General features: G+C 35.3%; 1 protein-coding gene across 6 annotated transcripts in view; it reads right to left on the reverse strand.

Moving 5' to 3' along the window:
- Positions 1-16,866, reverse strand: part of RFC3 (replication factor C subunit 3) — a 264,338-nt gene that overhangs the window by 20,141 nt on the left and 227,331 nt on the right. For 3 of the 6 annotated variants that reach the window (XM_049701377.1, XM_033410098.2, XM_004282210.4), the window contains 7 exons: positions 15,465-15,532; positions 13,223-13,320; positions 10,993-11,174; positions 9,799-9,935; positions 9,610-9,708; positions 7,478-7,547; positions 6,005-6,293 (listed from right to left, as the gene is read on the reverse strand). In XM_049701377.1, coding sequence (XP_049557334.1) covers positions 6,102-6,293; positions 7,478-7,547; positions 9,610-9,708; positions 9,799-9,935; positions 10,993-11,174; positions 13,223-13,320; positions 15,465-15,532 — 846 coding nt within the window. In that variant the 3' untranslated portion in view covers positions 6,005-6,101. Of the gene's footprint in view, positions 1-4,071; positions 4,957-6,004; positions 6,294-7,477; positions 7,548-9,609; positions 9,709-9,798; positions 9,936-10,992; positions 11,175-13,222; positions 13,321-15,464; positions 15,533-16,866 lie in introns of those variants that run through there. The other 3 variants (XR_007473232.1, XR_007473230.1, XR_007473231.1) reach the window with 3 other exon arrangements.

Below are 16,866 nucleotides of genomic sequence, written 5' to 3' on the forward strand. Positions count from 1 at the left end.
GCTGGGGGGAAAAATGTAAATCATACATTTTTAAAGAACTACGTAAGATAGTGATTCACACCCAGGAATCAGGGCCTTCATTTAAAATCCTGACATCAAGACTTTTACTGCCAGTTAAAAAAGAGTAACTGATACTGGACTTGCCCTCCATTGTAAACAACTAGAAAACGAGACAAAACATAAAAGGAATGCTACATCAGACACTGGAGCAGGTAGTGCAATGCTGTGATATGTTAAAGAAAAGAAACCAAGGAAGTAAACTCTAAAATCACCCCTGATTTCTGCCTAGAGGCACTTTCCAGCCTACAGGGTAGGAAGGGCAAACCCAGGCAGACAACTGTGACAACAATGAGTTGAGGAGAAAAGAGCAAAATTCAGAGACTGGGGTGGCTGAACATGCATGCAGAGATCTGAAAAGAGGAGAATTATACAGAAAAAGTGCAACAGAAATCTGCATAATGGTTGCCTTGCATCCTTGGCTGATTACTAAGCTGCATATATGTTGAGTATGACTCCACAAAGCCAGGCAGAGAGAAAAAAAACAACAACAAAAAAACTACTGGGGAAAGACCTACTAGAAACTAAGCTGAATAATTACCAGAGCTCACACAGGGCTGGAAGATAGAGAGTTCTGGTGACCCAGGACGTAGCTCCTCAATGATCTCTGGGGCATTCGATCAACACTAGAAAGATCAAACCACAGCTGTAAAGCTCAACTAGGGATAAAGACTACTCTAGGCACACCCTAAAAAAAGTTAAAAATAAACATGAAAAGGATCAAGCTGCTAATCAAATAACTGCCTGTGAAAACAAAGTTCAACACTGTTTAAAGAAAGACGGTTTCACTGGATGATCTTTAAAGCAAGTTAGACTGTGCAAAAGATTAGTGAATTTAAAGGCAACAGAAACTATTCAAACTGAAGGACGGTGAGAAAAAGTCTGGAAAAAAGATAGAAACCCTGTGATTTACGGGCACTATCATGAAGTCAGAGATGTAACTAGAGTCTCAGAGGAGAGGGCAGAAAAATAATGAAGAAAATGGCTAAATTTTCCTAAATTTGATAAAAAACACAAATCCACAAATCCAAGAACTGAAACAAATGTAAAGCCAGTATAAAGCAGTATGAACACAAAGAAAAATCATGCCAAGACACATCTTAAACTGCTGGAATTGGCCATAAAGAGAAGTTGTAAATCTTACAAGGAGCCACAGGAAGTAAAATAAAACAAAAAACGCATAGGAAAAAAATTAGAATGCAGATGTCTCCTCAGAAACAATGCAAACTGAAACACAAAACTGTATTTTTAAGATACAGAAAGAAAAACAACTGTCAAATTACAATTTTATACCCATTAAAAATGCTTTTCAAAAAAGAATGCAAAATAAAGCCATTTTAGGCCAAACCCCCCTCCCCCAAAAAACAAAAACAAAAACCTGGGAGAATTCACCAGAAGATCTGCCCCACAAGAAAAGCTAAACCTGTTTCAGAGTAAAGGAAAATTACATCAGATTGAAATTTGCATATACAAAAAAAGCAATGAAGAAATGAGTCAGTAGAGGGCTACTTCTATTAATTGAAACAGGAGGAGATTTGAGTAATTTCCCTCCACAGAAAAGTATAAAAACAGACAAAATTGTCAAAAAATAACCAATCATGACACTGAAAATTGATCAAAATCAGACAACAAATTTGAAAAATGTTTATTGTTGAAAAACTAGATTTGGACAAAAGTAGCAACTCCATGACTTTCTATACTTGGTATTATTACCTTGTACCTACCACTTATTCAGTAAAAACTGTACCTTTATAAGTTTAAGGCTAGTTGCAGCCAGAGTATTAGACTGAATTAACAGTTGGGAACAAGGAAAACCCATAGCTTTGCTAAACCAAGGTTGCAAGTCCAGTTCATGGCCACTAAGAAATCAATCAGATAGTGAACTGAGAGATCCTAGAAGTGAAAGAGCCACACAGTGGCTAAGACAAACTCTTAATTCACACATACCTGACCAACCGCTTAAGTGGAAAAATGAAAACCAAGGGATACTGAGAACTGGTTGCAACCTTGAATGTTTTCCTCAACTCACACACAGCTCAGCAGACTTAAAGTCTCAACTTGAAGATGTCTGAGTTCACACTCCACCCAAATCGTTGGGCTGACTACTAAGCTATGCAGACAGAAAGATGAAGCCAGGCTATAATAAAAACAACTGAGTAGAAACATCAGTGGCAGCACAATGCAAGGAAGATAAATTACAGAGTTTAAGTATAGGTAAGCTAGGAAACAAACAAAAAACATACAAAAAAAATCAGAAAACCAAAAGAGAATCCAAAGTTACTAAAATATATTATCTAAAATTAAAGTTTTCAGCCACAAAATTACCACACATTGGTGTAGGGGGAGGGGGAAGAAGTATAATGATACACAAGGGAAAAAGCAGTCAATATAAACTGACTGAGTGGGACCAGATGCTGGGTTCAGGAAAGACTTCAAAGCAACTATTACAAACATGTTCAAAGAATTAAAGGAAAACATGCTAACAAGGAGACAGAAAATAGGAAATCGTAATAGAAACATTGAAACTATATAGAACAAAATGGAAATTCTAGAGTTAAAATGTACGAACACTAAAGTGAAAAATAAATTAGATGAGATACCAGATATGAAATGGCAGAAGGATTCAGCGAGTTTGAAGATTTATCAATAAAATTATCCAAGCCAAAGAAATCAGAGAAAAAAGACTAAAGAAAAATGAACAGAGAATCAGCCACCTGTGGGCCAATGTCAAGTATTCCGGGATATAAGTAAAAGGAGTCTCAAAGTAGATGAGAAAAAAAGGTCAGAAAAAAAGGTCTGAATAAATAATGGCAAAAAAATTCCCTAAATTGATACTATAATACTAATACTACTCATAATAATCTGATCCAAGAAACTAAACAAAGCCCAAGTAAGATAAACACAAAGAACTACAACTAGTTACATCATAGTCATCTTGCTAAAAGGCAAAGAAAAAAATACTGAAAACATCAAGAAGAAAGTAATGTATCATGTAAAAGTGAACAATCATATGTTACTACTGGCTAACTTCTCATCAGAAATAATAGAGATCAGAAGGTAGCAGAATGAAATATTTGAAGAGCTAGGGGAAAAATAATAAAAATTTTAAATGAACCTAGAATTCTGTGAGTGAAGACAAAATAGGTACATTCCAGATAATCAAAACTGAGAGAATGCTAGCAGACCTTAGCTATAAGAAATATGTCTACCATACAAACTCTAATAAAAAGAAAGCTGGAGTGGTAATATTAATATAAGATAAAATAGATTCAGAGTAAGGAATATTACCAGAAATCAGGAGGAGCGTTCATAAAGGGGTCAATTCATCAGGAAGACGTAACAATCCTAAAATTTTATGCACCTAATGAGCTTCTAAATGCATGAAAACCCAAAAGAACTAAATTAGACAAATCCATAAATACAGTTAGTGATTTCAATATTCCTCTTAGTAAATGACAGAAAATTAACAAGGGTAGAGAAGCCTTTAAAATATATCTGAAAATTTTCAATCATTTGGAAATTAAACAACACACTTCCAAGTAATCATTTGGTCAAAGAAAAACATCTCAAGTGAAACTGAAAAATAGTTTGAACTAAATGGAAATGAAAACACAAGATATCAAAATCTGTAAGAGGAAGTTAGATCAGTATTCAGGGTAAAATTTGTAATTTTAAATGATAGAAGAGAATGGTCTAAAATCAATTACCTAAACGTCCATTTTAAGACTCTGGAAAAATAAGAGCAAACTACATCAAGAGAAGAAGGATGGGATTAATAAAGATTGAAAAGGTAATCAATGAAATATAAAACAGACAATATAGAAAATCAATTAAACCAATTTTATGGAGACAACTAGAATGCCCATACAATGCTGGTAGGAATATAAAATGGTACACTTTGAGAATCTGGTGACTTCTTAAAAGTTAAACTGACACCTATCTTAGGTCTAATTATTCCATTCCTATGTATTTACTCAAGAGAAGTGAAAACATATGTCCACAAAATGACTCCCAAAATATTCAGAACTTTATTCATACTAAACAAATCCTGGAAACCCAAAGGTCCATAAACAAGTCAATGGGTTGTAAAAGTGTATATAAACATACACTGATCAATGAACATTAAAGAAATTAATGAAATATGCAACAATATAGACGAATCTCAGTTATAATTCTGAGAGAATGAAGCCTTAACCAAAGACCATACAGTATTTGACTCTAAATTCTTGAACAGGCAAAACTAATCTATAATGACAGGAAGCAGATCAATGGTCACTTGAGTTGGGGTAGGGGTGGGCTGACTGCAAAAGGGATATGGAAGAAATTTTTCAGGGTGATGGAATCTGTATCTTGATTGGGATGATGGTTACACTGAATACCTTTGTCAAAAATCAAACTGCAGATTTAAAATGGATATGTTTTATGAATTATACTTCATTTCTCTACATCTCAAGTTTCTTATTCATAGCTCAGAAATAATACTTCACAGAGTGGTAAGGTTATAATGAAATAGTACACATACCCAGTGCAATGCCTACCAGGTAGTAAGCAGTTCGTTATTCATCAGTTCTCTACCTGAACACCTGTTGTTTCTAAGGAGCTTTCAAGACTCCCATACCATTATTAAGATAGCTGCAGTTAAAAAATTCTTCTTCATAGGGAACTAAAATGCCTCTCTCCAACCTACATCCATTGATCCTAAGTCTACCCTCTCTAGAGCAGTTGTTCTCAAACTGAGGCGTGCATCAGAATCACTTGGAGGGGTGGTACAACACAAAGACTGCTGAGGCTTATCCCGATCGTTTGATTCAGCAGACCTGGAATGAGACCTGAGAGTTTGCATTTCTGAGTTCCCAGGTGATGCTGGTGATGCCAGGGATTCCACTCTGAGAAGCACTGCTTTAGAGAAACATAATTTATAAGACCACTCATACTTCCAAGTGCATCATTTTAAACACTGGAAGAGTTAACATATTTTTTAACTTTCCTTTTTTCCAAATTAAAGCAGTCTTAGCTCTTCCAAACCTCACTTTCCTAGTTCTGTTAGAATGTCAATATCCCTCCTAACATGTAGCCCCCAGGACTGAGACTTCCAGTTGGGACCTAACTAGTACCACACCCGCCACCCCACAAAAAAGGCAACAATCGTTTATCTTAACCTGAACAGTTTCCCAGGTTTAGGTTTTTCAGTGTGTGTGTAGTTGTGTCTTTGTCAATCAAACACTTCCTGATTGTTTATCACCAACTGCTATAAGAGCAGGTCTTACTAATATTCTTATACAGAGCCTGTCATAAACTTCTGTCAAGCAAAGCCTTTGTTCCATGAACCAAATTCCTGAATTAAAAAATGCTCCAAAGGACAGGACCAATAATACAACAGTATACTTGTTCAAAGAGTAATTTCAACAGTAATATACCTTTGCTTCAGAACTACGTGATGCATATTCTTCAGGAGTCTTCAAGTACTTAATGAAAACATGCTTATCTGAATCACTGAAAATAAAAGCTGGAATTCTACAGTTTCAACAGAAATGGTATGTGCAATTTTCTCCACACCCATGCTATTACATTTCAAAATTAATTCCTATATTTCCTGCAAAAATATAATTCTTGGTTGAGGGAAAAAATGATTAAACGTAATGACTTGCCAAGCAAAAATTTATGTACCTGTGGCCAAAAATGGTCATCTGAAGGATAGAAAACAATCCCTGCTTTCTTATGTGTAAATTTCCTCCAGCAGGTGAGAGAGTATACAGAAATGAGAGGATCACCACTGTATACTTGGAAAACAAATTTTTAAAGTAAATTAAAATCATGTTCCTAGACTCTAAAGTTTCTAGTTGTATCCTTTCAATACACTTCAATAGTACAGGAGCAATTATTTAACCTAGAGAATAATGATTAATAATTCAGAGGAATTATTACAAAAACCACAAATAAGACATAATTAAGTAAAGTTAGTTTATTTTACCTGTAGCTCTTCCAATATAAATTTAATGTAAATGCTGATACTGAGAAATATTAGGAAGAATTACTGATAGATGTCAGAATATCATGCCTTCCAATCCATCCTCCATGAACTTCTTATAAAGTGCCATAAATTTGGCCACAAATGCTTCCAAGTGATAAATGGCTTTGCTACCCAGCTGTAGACGATGTTCATAGTAAGCTGCCATCTGGGCCACTTCCCCTTTCAGTTGTCCATCACAATTATGTAAAAGCTCTGAGAGAAGGCCCTAAAGAAAGATAACTAGTAATTAAAAAAGTAATCATTTTAAAAAAATATTAGCTGAAAATGCTTTATTTCTCTCATTCAAAAAGGAAGTAAAACTTAAGTATGTTCTTTTTTTATTTCTGATGGACCAGCAGACTTCATCCAAAAGTACATACCATTCTAAAATGTAAAAATGTGATAGTTATCTTTCATATTCCAACTCTAAATATTTAAATGTACAAGGGTGCAAAGATATAAGTAAAAAGATGCTTACCGCAGCATTATTAATTATAATAATCTGTAGACAACCTAAAGCTCCACCAACAGGGGTCATATCCAAAAACTGTGGTATAGTCATATAATGAAATCCCACCCATCCACTAAAAAGAATAAGGTAAATCTGTACTGTCATGAAACAGCAACCATACTACACTGCTGAATTTTTAAAAAGAAGGGGAAAAAAAAACAAACAGCACAGGACACTGAAGTTTTGTGAAACACACACATATATGGGCTTATTTCTATGTGACTAGAAAAGAGGTCTTATGGAAACAGAGTGTGGAGCTTCACTTTTTTCTTTGTATATTTGGTATCATTTGAATTTTTTCATGTAAGGATTACCAGGTAATTTTAATAAATACAAACAAACAAAAAAACAGTGTGTTCCCTAAAATCTAACAGTCAGCCTATCTATCCAGCTGGGGAGTTGATTAGGTTTAGATCAGCCCTAAAACTGTGTCTTACAATATCCCTCTGCCTCCTTCTTTAACCTCATTACTCAAGTGCACTGGGCCTTGCTGTCTGCAATACTTGTTCCCCAGCTACTTATACTTATATGGTTCCCTTCTTTTAATCTTTCAAGTTTTAGTTTCACAGAAGCCATCACTGACCTTCCATAACCCTGCCCTCCATTGTTACCATTTCACCTTGTTACTTCCTTTGTGGCACCTGGAACATTCTGAAATCCTCTTGCTTCATTTCCTATTTCACCCCACAAAAATGCAACTTCTCTGAAGGCAGGCCCACCCGTCCCCTTCAACACACCCCTAAAGGTGCCTGAAGCACCAGAAGCTCAATAAATATCTGTTGAACTAATGAGCTGGACAGAAAGAAGTGACAATGTATCTTAGTGCAGCAAAAGCCCTGAGATCACACAAAGTCCAAGTTTTATGGTTATAAACAGTTCAAAATTTGAAATCAGGATACCTTCATTATTATTTCAGGAGGAATACAATGAGTCAGAAGCTCATAGAGTCTCCCACGAACTTCAAGGAGCCTATACAAAACAAAACAATATTCTGTGATAAAAATAGGAGGTAATTTTTCCTCTGTACTGTCTTAGTTTACGAATTAAACATCCCAATACAGACATTTTCTTAAATGGCTTATCATACTTAAGATACACCTATGGAAGCTTATCCTAATTTCAGTTCATTTTTCTAAAATGATATAATAATTGCTCACTAAATATTAGCTGCTATTCAAATTAGAAAATTATGAATTTTCTAAGATAGGTCAAACAAGAATCAAGACTAAGGGGTCAAAAATCAGAAGGAGCCATTTGGTACTGTGTGGACCAATGTTCAGAATGACACTAGCCATCCCAGTATTTCTGCACAGCTCCAAGGTTTTCTGAAATTAAGAGAAATTTCTTTTTATACAGCATAATGGCATCAACTCCCAAAACTGTTAGTCTAAATAGGCAACAGCAGCACTCGAACAAGTTCATTTATGAGCTGTCAAAACCTGTTTGGAAACTGGAGGAAAGGGCCGCAGCAGCTAGAATAATTAAGTAAAGTAATAATCAACTGAAGTCTTAAAAATACATCTAATAATAGTCAAATAGTCAAATACTGCAACATCTGTACCTAAATCTCTTAAGAGCAGGAAAGTTCAACTACTACCGCCAATTTTTCTTCATTAAAATCAGAACAAAAACAAGAAAGTCATCGTTAGCATGGAAATATTTTATGGAAGTAAAAGGCTCCCAAGACACGCTTTGTTTGAATTTTATTTCTTTAAAGCCTGAAATTTCTTCACTGATTGACAATATTTTACAGAACGGAATGCACATTTTTTCCTAAAGTCAAGGTTTCTTTTCTGAAGAACCTACCTAAAACGTTTGCACTTTTCGAAAACTATTAATTTCTTCAACTAATATAAATGAATTAATAGGAATTCAATGCAAATACCACATACCCATTATCTATGACTATTCACCTCCTCTAATCTATATGGTAGCCCAAGAGTACACATTATCATTTCCTTTGAAGAATTTCTTATAAAAATAAGAATTCATCAGATATACCATACAAGAAGAGAAACATGGTATAATCCTCTCATGATTATTTTCACGTAAACCAGGAAAGCTTACATTTCAGTGGTTGCATTCAGTCTAGTCTGTTTCCTAAAAGAATCAACCCTCTCTAAAGTCCAAAGATGGTTTCTCAGTTTTGACAGGCAAAAAATAGTAGCAAACTGTGTCTCAGTGAGCCTAAGGGACCTTCACTAGACGTTCCAAAGGTAGTGAGTGGGCCTTAAGACTGTCACTCTTGATTTGGAGAAGAGCAGACTGCCCTTCTCAATCAAAGCTGTCATGATAAATCAAACAAGCAGTGGCTGAAGTACTCTCAGCATGGTCTACTACTGAAGAAGAGACCTAGGAAGTAAACAGAAACAACTGTACAGCAAATACGCACAGAACACTTCCTAAATACTGATGGCATATACACAATATTATTCTTAACAAAGCCTATCATCACACATGAGCAGCAGGTCTTCTGGTTCTCAATCCATTATCACACAATCTCTTCTGCTCTTATAACAAAGGTACAAGTATCCTTGGTATAAATAATAGCATCTTCATTATACAAATGAAAAAGTTGAAGCTCTAAGATGAAGTTACCTGCTCAAGGACACTTAGCTAAAACTCAGTAGAAGAACTAGAAGTCTGACCCACAGTCTAGGGTCTTTCTATGACACATCAATACAAAGTTACATATTGTGATTTTCAATATTAGAAAGCTAGACACATCATGCTATGTATTAATATTAAATCATCCAAGATTCTGGGAAAAACCTAAAACTTCCAAAATTTGTTTTAATTTATGTAGAAGTTCCACATTTACATGCCAATAGCCATGATATCATATGCTAAACTATTCTGAACCACTAAATTTCTAAAATTAAATCCTACCTTTTCTTTATAAGTGTACTATTATAGATTTAATTATAATTCTAAATGGCATGGTATTAGCATAAAACAGCTAACCTAAAACTTAGAATATCTGTACTATCTCAATGACCAAACTTTCATGGTGATCTTTTACAGTGGTTACCTCTGTGGAGTCTGCTGACTGACAATAGCATTGGCAGTCTCCCTCAGATACACCTCCCAATCTGTTTCAGGGATTTCTTGATCTCCAGTAAAAGGATATCTACATGACAAAAAGAGAACACAATACATTAAATGAAAGTGGGCTTATGTCCCAAAATGTTTCCTACGGTAACTTCCCCCTTTCACTCACTGTTGCACTCTGCAGGCTTCACACATAAGCAGAGCTTTTCTGAGATTTCTGCAGGACTTCTCTGCAAGTCTACGAGCCAGTTGTGAAGGAAGATTTAGACCTTCCTTCTTGCACACAGTAGATAACACATGGCAAATCTACAAACAAAATAATTAACAAAAATGGGCAATCTGTCAAACAGCATACTGAGACAATTTCTGTTAATATCTTTACAGACCCTCCCCAACCTTTTTTTTGGTCACTACCCTACCCTAACCCACTGCTCCTTCAGCAGGAGGCTAGGGGTCTAGCCTAGCTGTCAGGAAGAGGCAGCAGCTAGATGGGCAACTGGAGGAAGCTCTGGTCCCAGCTCCAAGCCTGACAGCCTCCTCAAGGCAACATGGAGTTGGAGACAAAGGGTCTCATGTTGGGGGCAAAGATACTGCTCACAAGGCTGCCAAGTAGAGCCGTACAAGCTGAAGTGCACACGACTCAGGCACTAAGACCTGAATGGTGCCCATGGGAGTGGTGTAACCTGGCAGTGCTGCTGCTTTATAGACACTTTTAACTCTATCACCCCCAAAATTTTTACAAGTGAAACTTATAATAAAGTTACTTTAACTACTTTGAAACTAATACAATGTCACATATTATCCCCACTTTGCATAAAATTGTCCCAAATCTATTAAACAGCAGAAAACTGCCTGTGAGAAACTGGTATTTCTACTGACAGCTACTAAGGATGATAAAGAAAACAAAAAAATGTATTATGTTTCAGACTAACTTTGGTCCCCTAACAGGGGACTAGGTATTCCCAAATCATCATCTTGCAAAATGTATTTCCTGAATACTCATGCCTCCTCCATAAGCCAGTTAAATCAGGTTAAGGTAGAAGCCATTAAATAACCAGCCTTTACCTACTTTAGTAAAATCCACAATATTACTTGTTTAAAGTAAAAGATGATTTAATGGAAAGAACATTTTCTATATATTGGTATCTGGTATTTACTACATATATATATATATATATATATATATATATATATATATATAGGTTTATACGTATACTAATAGTTAGCATCCAGGCCATAGCTATTCCTAAATTACTGATATAGCTCACTATGTTTTCACAAAAACAAACATGACAGGGATGTACACACAGTACGCATGGAATTTGAAGTGAAATTTTTTCCTGAAAAGTTTAACTTGACTTACATCTTCAATGCTGGGAGCAGGCACACGAACTGCAAGGCACCTACTACGAATAGGTGGTATCACTTTTGATGTAGAATTGCAACACAAGATCAACCTGCAGGTGGACATATACTTTTCCATGGTTCTGCGCAAGGCATGCTGAGCATCTTTAGTGAGTTTGTCAACTTCTGTCAATAACACGACTGAGTCAAGGAAAAACAAAACAAACTTTAACTTAAGTATTTCTCTTCCTCTTCCTCCTCATTATTCAGAGTGAAATCCTAAATAATAAGTCTAATATACTACTTTCCCCTTTGGAGAAGACATGCAAAACTTATAGGTATGGCGAGAATAATTTCTTTTATTTTTATTTTAAAACATTCTAAGATCAAACAAGCCTAAGAAACACTAGGCTAAACAAAGTTAAAGAGGTTATTTTGTTGTAGAATTTACTGCAGCCTTTATTATATTTATACACAGTAGAAATCACCACGACAAGGATATAATGTGCTGCATTTACCCAAAATAATTTATCTCAGGAGCACATTTCTGTAGAACACCTTAGCATTCAGGAATACACTTTGGAAAACACTGGCACAAGAGATGTAGCAAATAAGGCATAAAGACATCTGGTTACTTGTATAATAAGATTCCATCTGGTCATAATCAAGGATTGTCCTTAAAGTGCTTCAGGAATAGTATGTAGGGACTGAATCCAACTGTTGTATTTTTCATTGTATTAAATTATTTCTAGAAGATGACAGTGGTAGCATTTGTAGCATTTGAATCTCTCCCATAAAAACAGACAGAAAAAGTAAAGATTCCAAGACCCAAGACAACATTTATATCAAAACTAGGTGACAAGTTGTCCCTAAGAACCCTAAATATGAGCAAGTGAGAACAAGAAACTATGTGTGGGAGGAAGTGGCGGGGATCCACCAGGTTTTTGACAGCCTTTAGGACAGGAGAACCCCAAATCACCCACAAAAGCACACTAGAAATATCATGGGCCAATTTAAGAACAGCACTCAGAGGGCTCTCAATTCATGGCTAAGAGCTAAGGAACCTTGATGCAATAAGGTTTGAGAGAACATTGGACTGAAAATAATAAAATGAATATTCCTTCCAAGATAACACTTCACAGTTTGGAGACGTTCTGGAATTAGAACCGAAATTGAACAGAACAGGAAAAATAAAGACAAGGAGATTGATCCCAGTATCTGACAAGGATAGCACCAAATAAAATGATAAAAAAATAAATCATTGCTAGGTGAGAAAACAGCAGCATATTTTAAAAATTAACACATCCCAACCAAGTGACATTTACTCCAGAAATGCAAAGCAGTTTCATTAAAAGATCCAGTAATATAATACTAAACACTAAGAAGAAAAATCATAAAACTACATTAATGGATACAGGAGAGCATTTGAAAAAAAAATTTTTAATTTATTTTGAAGTACAGACTGAGGAGGAAAGATAAGAAATACACTGGAATATGCACAGGTGATTTACAAAACAGTAAAATAAGCAATGAACAAAAGATAAAATCATCACATTCACTAAAAAAAAACAAAGTACAAACAATTTATTTTCTCCACTCAAACTGACAAGGATTAAAAATAATTATCCAGTGTTGATAAATGTTAGAGAGAAATGGGCATTCCTAAACACTGCTGGTGGTAGCACAGAGCTACACCCTCTTTCACATGAAGAATTTGGCAAAATATATCAAAAGCATTAAATATTGGCATATTTATCAAAAAATCTCCTGTAAAAATATACGCATATATATGCACATAAATAATACTGCAAATGTTAAGAGTAACTATTATGGGGATTATAGCTGGTATGAATTTTCTTTTGTTTAGCTAAACATTTGATAATGAACATGTCACTTTGGTTCTAAGAACCATTATTTTTAAATCATGCAATTTCTTATTTTAAATTAAGTATTTTTTCATTACTTATCTAGTTCTAAAGTAACAAATGGGTGGCACAAATAGTTCTCTTTCTGCCAAAATTCAATTCCATTAGACTATAAACTCCCAGGAGCAGAGATCATGTCTCTCTTGTTCACTTTTACATATTTAAAGAAAAAAAAAAGGTAGCATAGTACTTGGCACAGAACAAGAGGTTAATAAATATTTGCTAAATGGATGGAATTTACATTCCCCACTACATTTTTCTCTTATACCCACTGCTTGTAATTTAAGTGTCTGCCTCATAAAAAGAAATCTTCTTATCACATACCTTTAAAATCTTTTTGAGAGTTTGTTTCAAGTTGCTGTGATTGTGCCACTGTTTTCAACATCTCCTGAATTACTACCCGGTCACTATTTCCAGCATCACTATACAAAACAAAAATAGTGGTAAATATGTGTGTAAGTATTTAGAAAGTATTATGCCCTTATTCTTAATCTGTTATTGTACGAAAAATGTTGAAGATCTTAAGTGATCAAAATTTTAATCAAACTGAGTAACACCTATTACATTCACAAAACTTTAAAAGTGAAGTGTTTTAGGGTCATTAAATACTAAAAATATTCCAATACTCAACTACAAATTGGTTAATATCACTGAAAACTCCAAGCATGTTCTTATATTAAGTTTACTGAGAAGATAAACAAAATTGATAAACCATTAGCCAGACTCATCAAGAAAAAAAGGGAAAAGACTCAAAAAAAAAAAAAAAAGTAAGCCATGGCCACTGAGCCTGCGCGTCAGGAGCCTGTGCTCTGCAACGGGAGAGGCCACAACAGTGAGAGGCCCGCGTACCGCAGAAAAAAAGAAGAAGAGCAATAGCTATCAACAGCTTATCAAATACTTTGATACTTCTGTACCCACTATAATTCATACCTAGTCAGAGCTAATTTAAAATATAAAAATAACTCCTTGGGGACTTCCCTGGTGGCGCAGTGGTTGAGAGTCCGCCTGCCGGTGCAGGGGACACGGGTTCGTGCCCCGGTCCGGGAAGATCCCACATGCCGCGGAGCGGCTGGGCCCATGAGCCATGGCCGCTGAGCCTGTGCGTCCGGAGCCTGTGCTCCACAATGGGAGAGGCCACAGCAGTGAGAGGCCCGCGTACTGCAAAAAAAAAAAAAAAAAAAAAAAAAACTCCTTGGAACAGAAATTTAATCTCTGTTCCTCTTCCCCACCCCCAAAATAGTAAAGGTCTGAGAGGGAACAAGCCTAGACAAGTCCCTCTCAGCACAAGCAGAGTTGATTCAGGGTCTTCACAAGGGGATGGGATAAGCAAATTAAGTTTAGCACACAAATCAGTACTCCATAAGCTGCTGACTTACAGGCATTACCTGTCATTTATACCAATATCATTGCTTTAGCACTTAAGTCCTGCACCTCACAAACCAATATAAGTCACCTGGTTAATTCAGGCTGAATGTCAATTTAAAACACCTGAAAAACAAACAGCTTACCCTCTGACTATTCTTGCTACAGAGGAACTCTCAAAGAGAAAAAGAGGGCATAGAAGTCAGCTTTAGTTTATTTTCCCAAACAGCCATTGTCTGTCTCAATTCAATATTATTAGATCAATATACGTACAGTGTTTCTTTTATAATCATTTCCTTGTCCAGAATCTAAAATAATTCGCTTTTGTCTATGGAATTACCACTACTTTTACGATCAGACCCTTTCCCACCAACCTTAATTTTTTCTTTGACATACCTAGTAAAAATAATATCAGTCTGTTAGGGCTGTTCTGAGGACTAAATAATCCATGTAAAGCTTCCCACACAGTGCCTGCTACTGAATACACATTAACTTAAAACTCTCTTCCTCTTATTCCATTCAGTCTAGAAAGGGATGCTCGATCTCATTGCTGTGCCACTGCCCATAAAGTTGCCTTTGCCTGAAGATGTCCTTGATTCTGTTCTCCTTCAAGAACATATCAGACCCCGTAGAACCCTGAAGGCTTAGCCAACTTTACGCCCAATACAATCATTTCTACATCATTTACTTAAGCAGAACGTAACTGCTGTGGCATGAGTTTTCAATGTGCCTCCCAACAAGATCCTAGTCATTATCTCATGATAGACAATACACACAGTGGCTGATGGACTACAATACCCTCTAATCAAAAAACTGGAACAAAGAAAATGGGAACCCAAATTCACTTTCTGAAATATTTTTTCAGGCATTTACAAACTTTTTAGACACACTTTGCTCACCAGTTCTGAATGAGTCAATATAATTCAACAAAAACTTACTGACTATGCAAAATACTTTGTGTAAAGCACAGAGCTCTGTAGAGCAAGAAAACTTAATTAAAATTATTTGACTTGGGGGGGTATCAAAGAGAAGGGAAAGAAGGAAGGTTCTAGGCTCCCCATCTCACACAGGGCAGCTTCACTTTTATCTATTTTATATATTGTTTCCATACATAATTTTATTTCAAAAAAACATTCTACTCTTTAAAAAAAAGTCTGAACATCACTATTCTAAAATTGCTTATTTCTATGTAGTAGCAACTTACCTGGGATTAACTTCAAGGTGGTAATTGCTTGCAATAGTGCTAATTTCAATTTTCTTTTTAGATGGAGTCTGTGGACAAAGAAAGTAGTTTTTTTTTTAATGTTTATTCATGACTATTTCTCCTCTTTTCTGTATTTCATTCTTTTTAATTATGTAAACAATTTATGTTTACTAAAGAAAGAAAAATTTAGATGACCACCACTAATGCTTCAACTTCATTAACCCTATTCCTTTCTTAAGGTGCATGTAAACATACATGTTTTTACGTACATTGGGTCATATCACACATTGTTTTTAGTGTGATCACTTTTCTCCTTTACCTCCAGTAATCTCCAAACCATTCCCTGTTAACAGATCATCGTTGTAAACAATCTCCCTATGTCCTTTCACAGCCTTTTCCATGATAACACACAAAAATAAACACATACTAATACATTACTACATAGAGTCTGTCAGCATACTTGCAAAAATTGTTTTAAAAAGAGGCAATCATATATATTTCTCTGTGTTTTGCTTTTCCTTAACACATCTAGACAACCTTCTCAGACAAGTGGTATAGGCTGTTATAGTTGCATATCAACCATAACATGGATGTCCCAAAGCCAGTCATGCAGATGGGCATTTTGTTTCTTGCTTTTTACAATCTCAAACAATTCCATAATTAACATCCTTGTGCATATGTCTCATGCACTGCTTTCACGTCTATGTAACAGATTCCCAATAAAAGATCTGCTGGATTGAAGATGATGTGTTCTCTAAATTTTTATACATATGTATGTGTTTATTAGACTCTCACTGCTTTTCCTCAACTACCACAAAGGTCAAACATCTTCACATAGGTTTACTGACTGTTTATCTTTCTCTCCTGTGGCCATTTTTTGTTCAGTTTTCTACCAGGTTGTTTTTCCATTGTCACTTTGTAAAATCTTTTATCTAATACGTTCCTTTCAAATATTTTTTATAATTCTTCATTTTTCTATTGATCTTATGTATATTATCTTGTCATACAAACTTTTAAAATTCATATATAGCCAAGTATATATTTTCTTCTACAGCTCCCATGTTTTTTATTAAAAGGTGCTCCTGACTCATACACTGTTCATACTGTCTAAGAAATTCTATTCTAAGAAATTTAGTTTTATTTTACCATTTCAGCCTTTAATTGATCTGGATTTATAAATTATGTGTAATAGGGATTCAACTTTATTTTCTTCTGGGTTGGTAACTAGTTATGCTAGCACATTTTGCTGACCAATCCTCTTCCTACTGATGTGAAATTGATCTTGGGCTGTCATATTTCTGGGCTCTCTATTCAGTTCCACTGATGTAATCCTCTATCCCATTGCCATAGCAATATTGTTTTGCTTATAGTAGGCTTACAGTATGGTTTAATAAACACATGT

Source organism: Orcinus orca, chromosome 18 (genome assembly GCF_937001465.1).
Source record: "Orcinus orca chromosome 18, mOrcOrc1.1, whole genome shotgun sequence".
NCBI classification, from domain to species: domain Eukaryota; kingdom Metazoa; phylum Chordata; class Mammalia; order Artiodactyla; family Delphinidae; genus Orcinus; species Orcinus orca.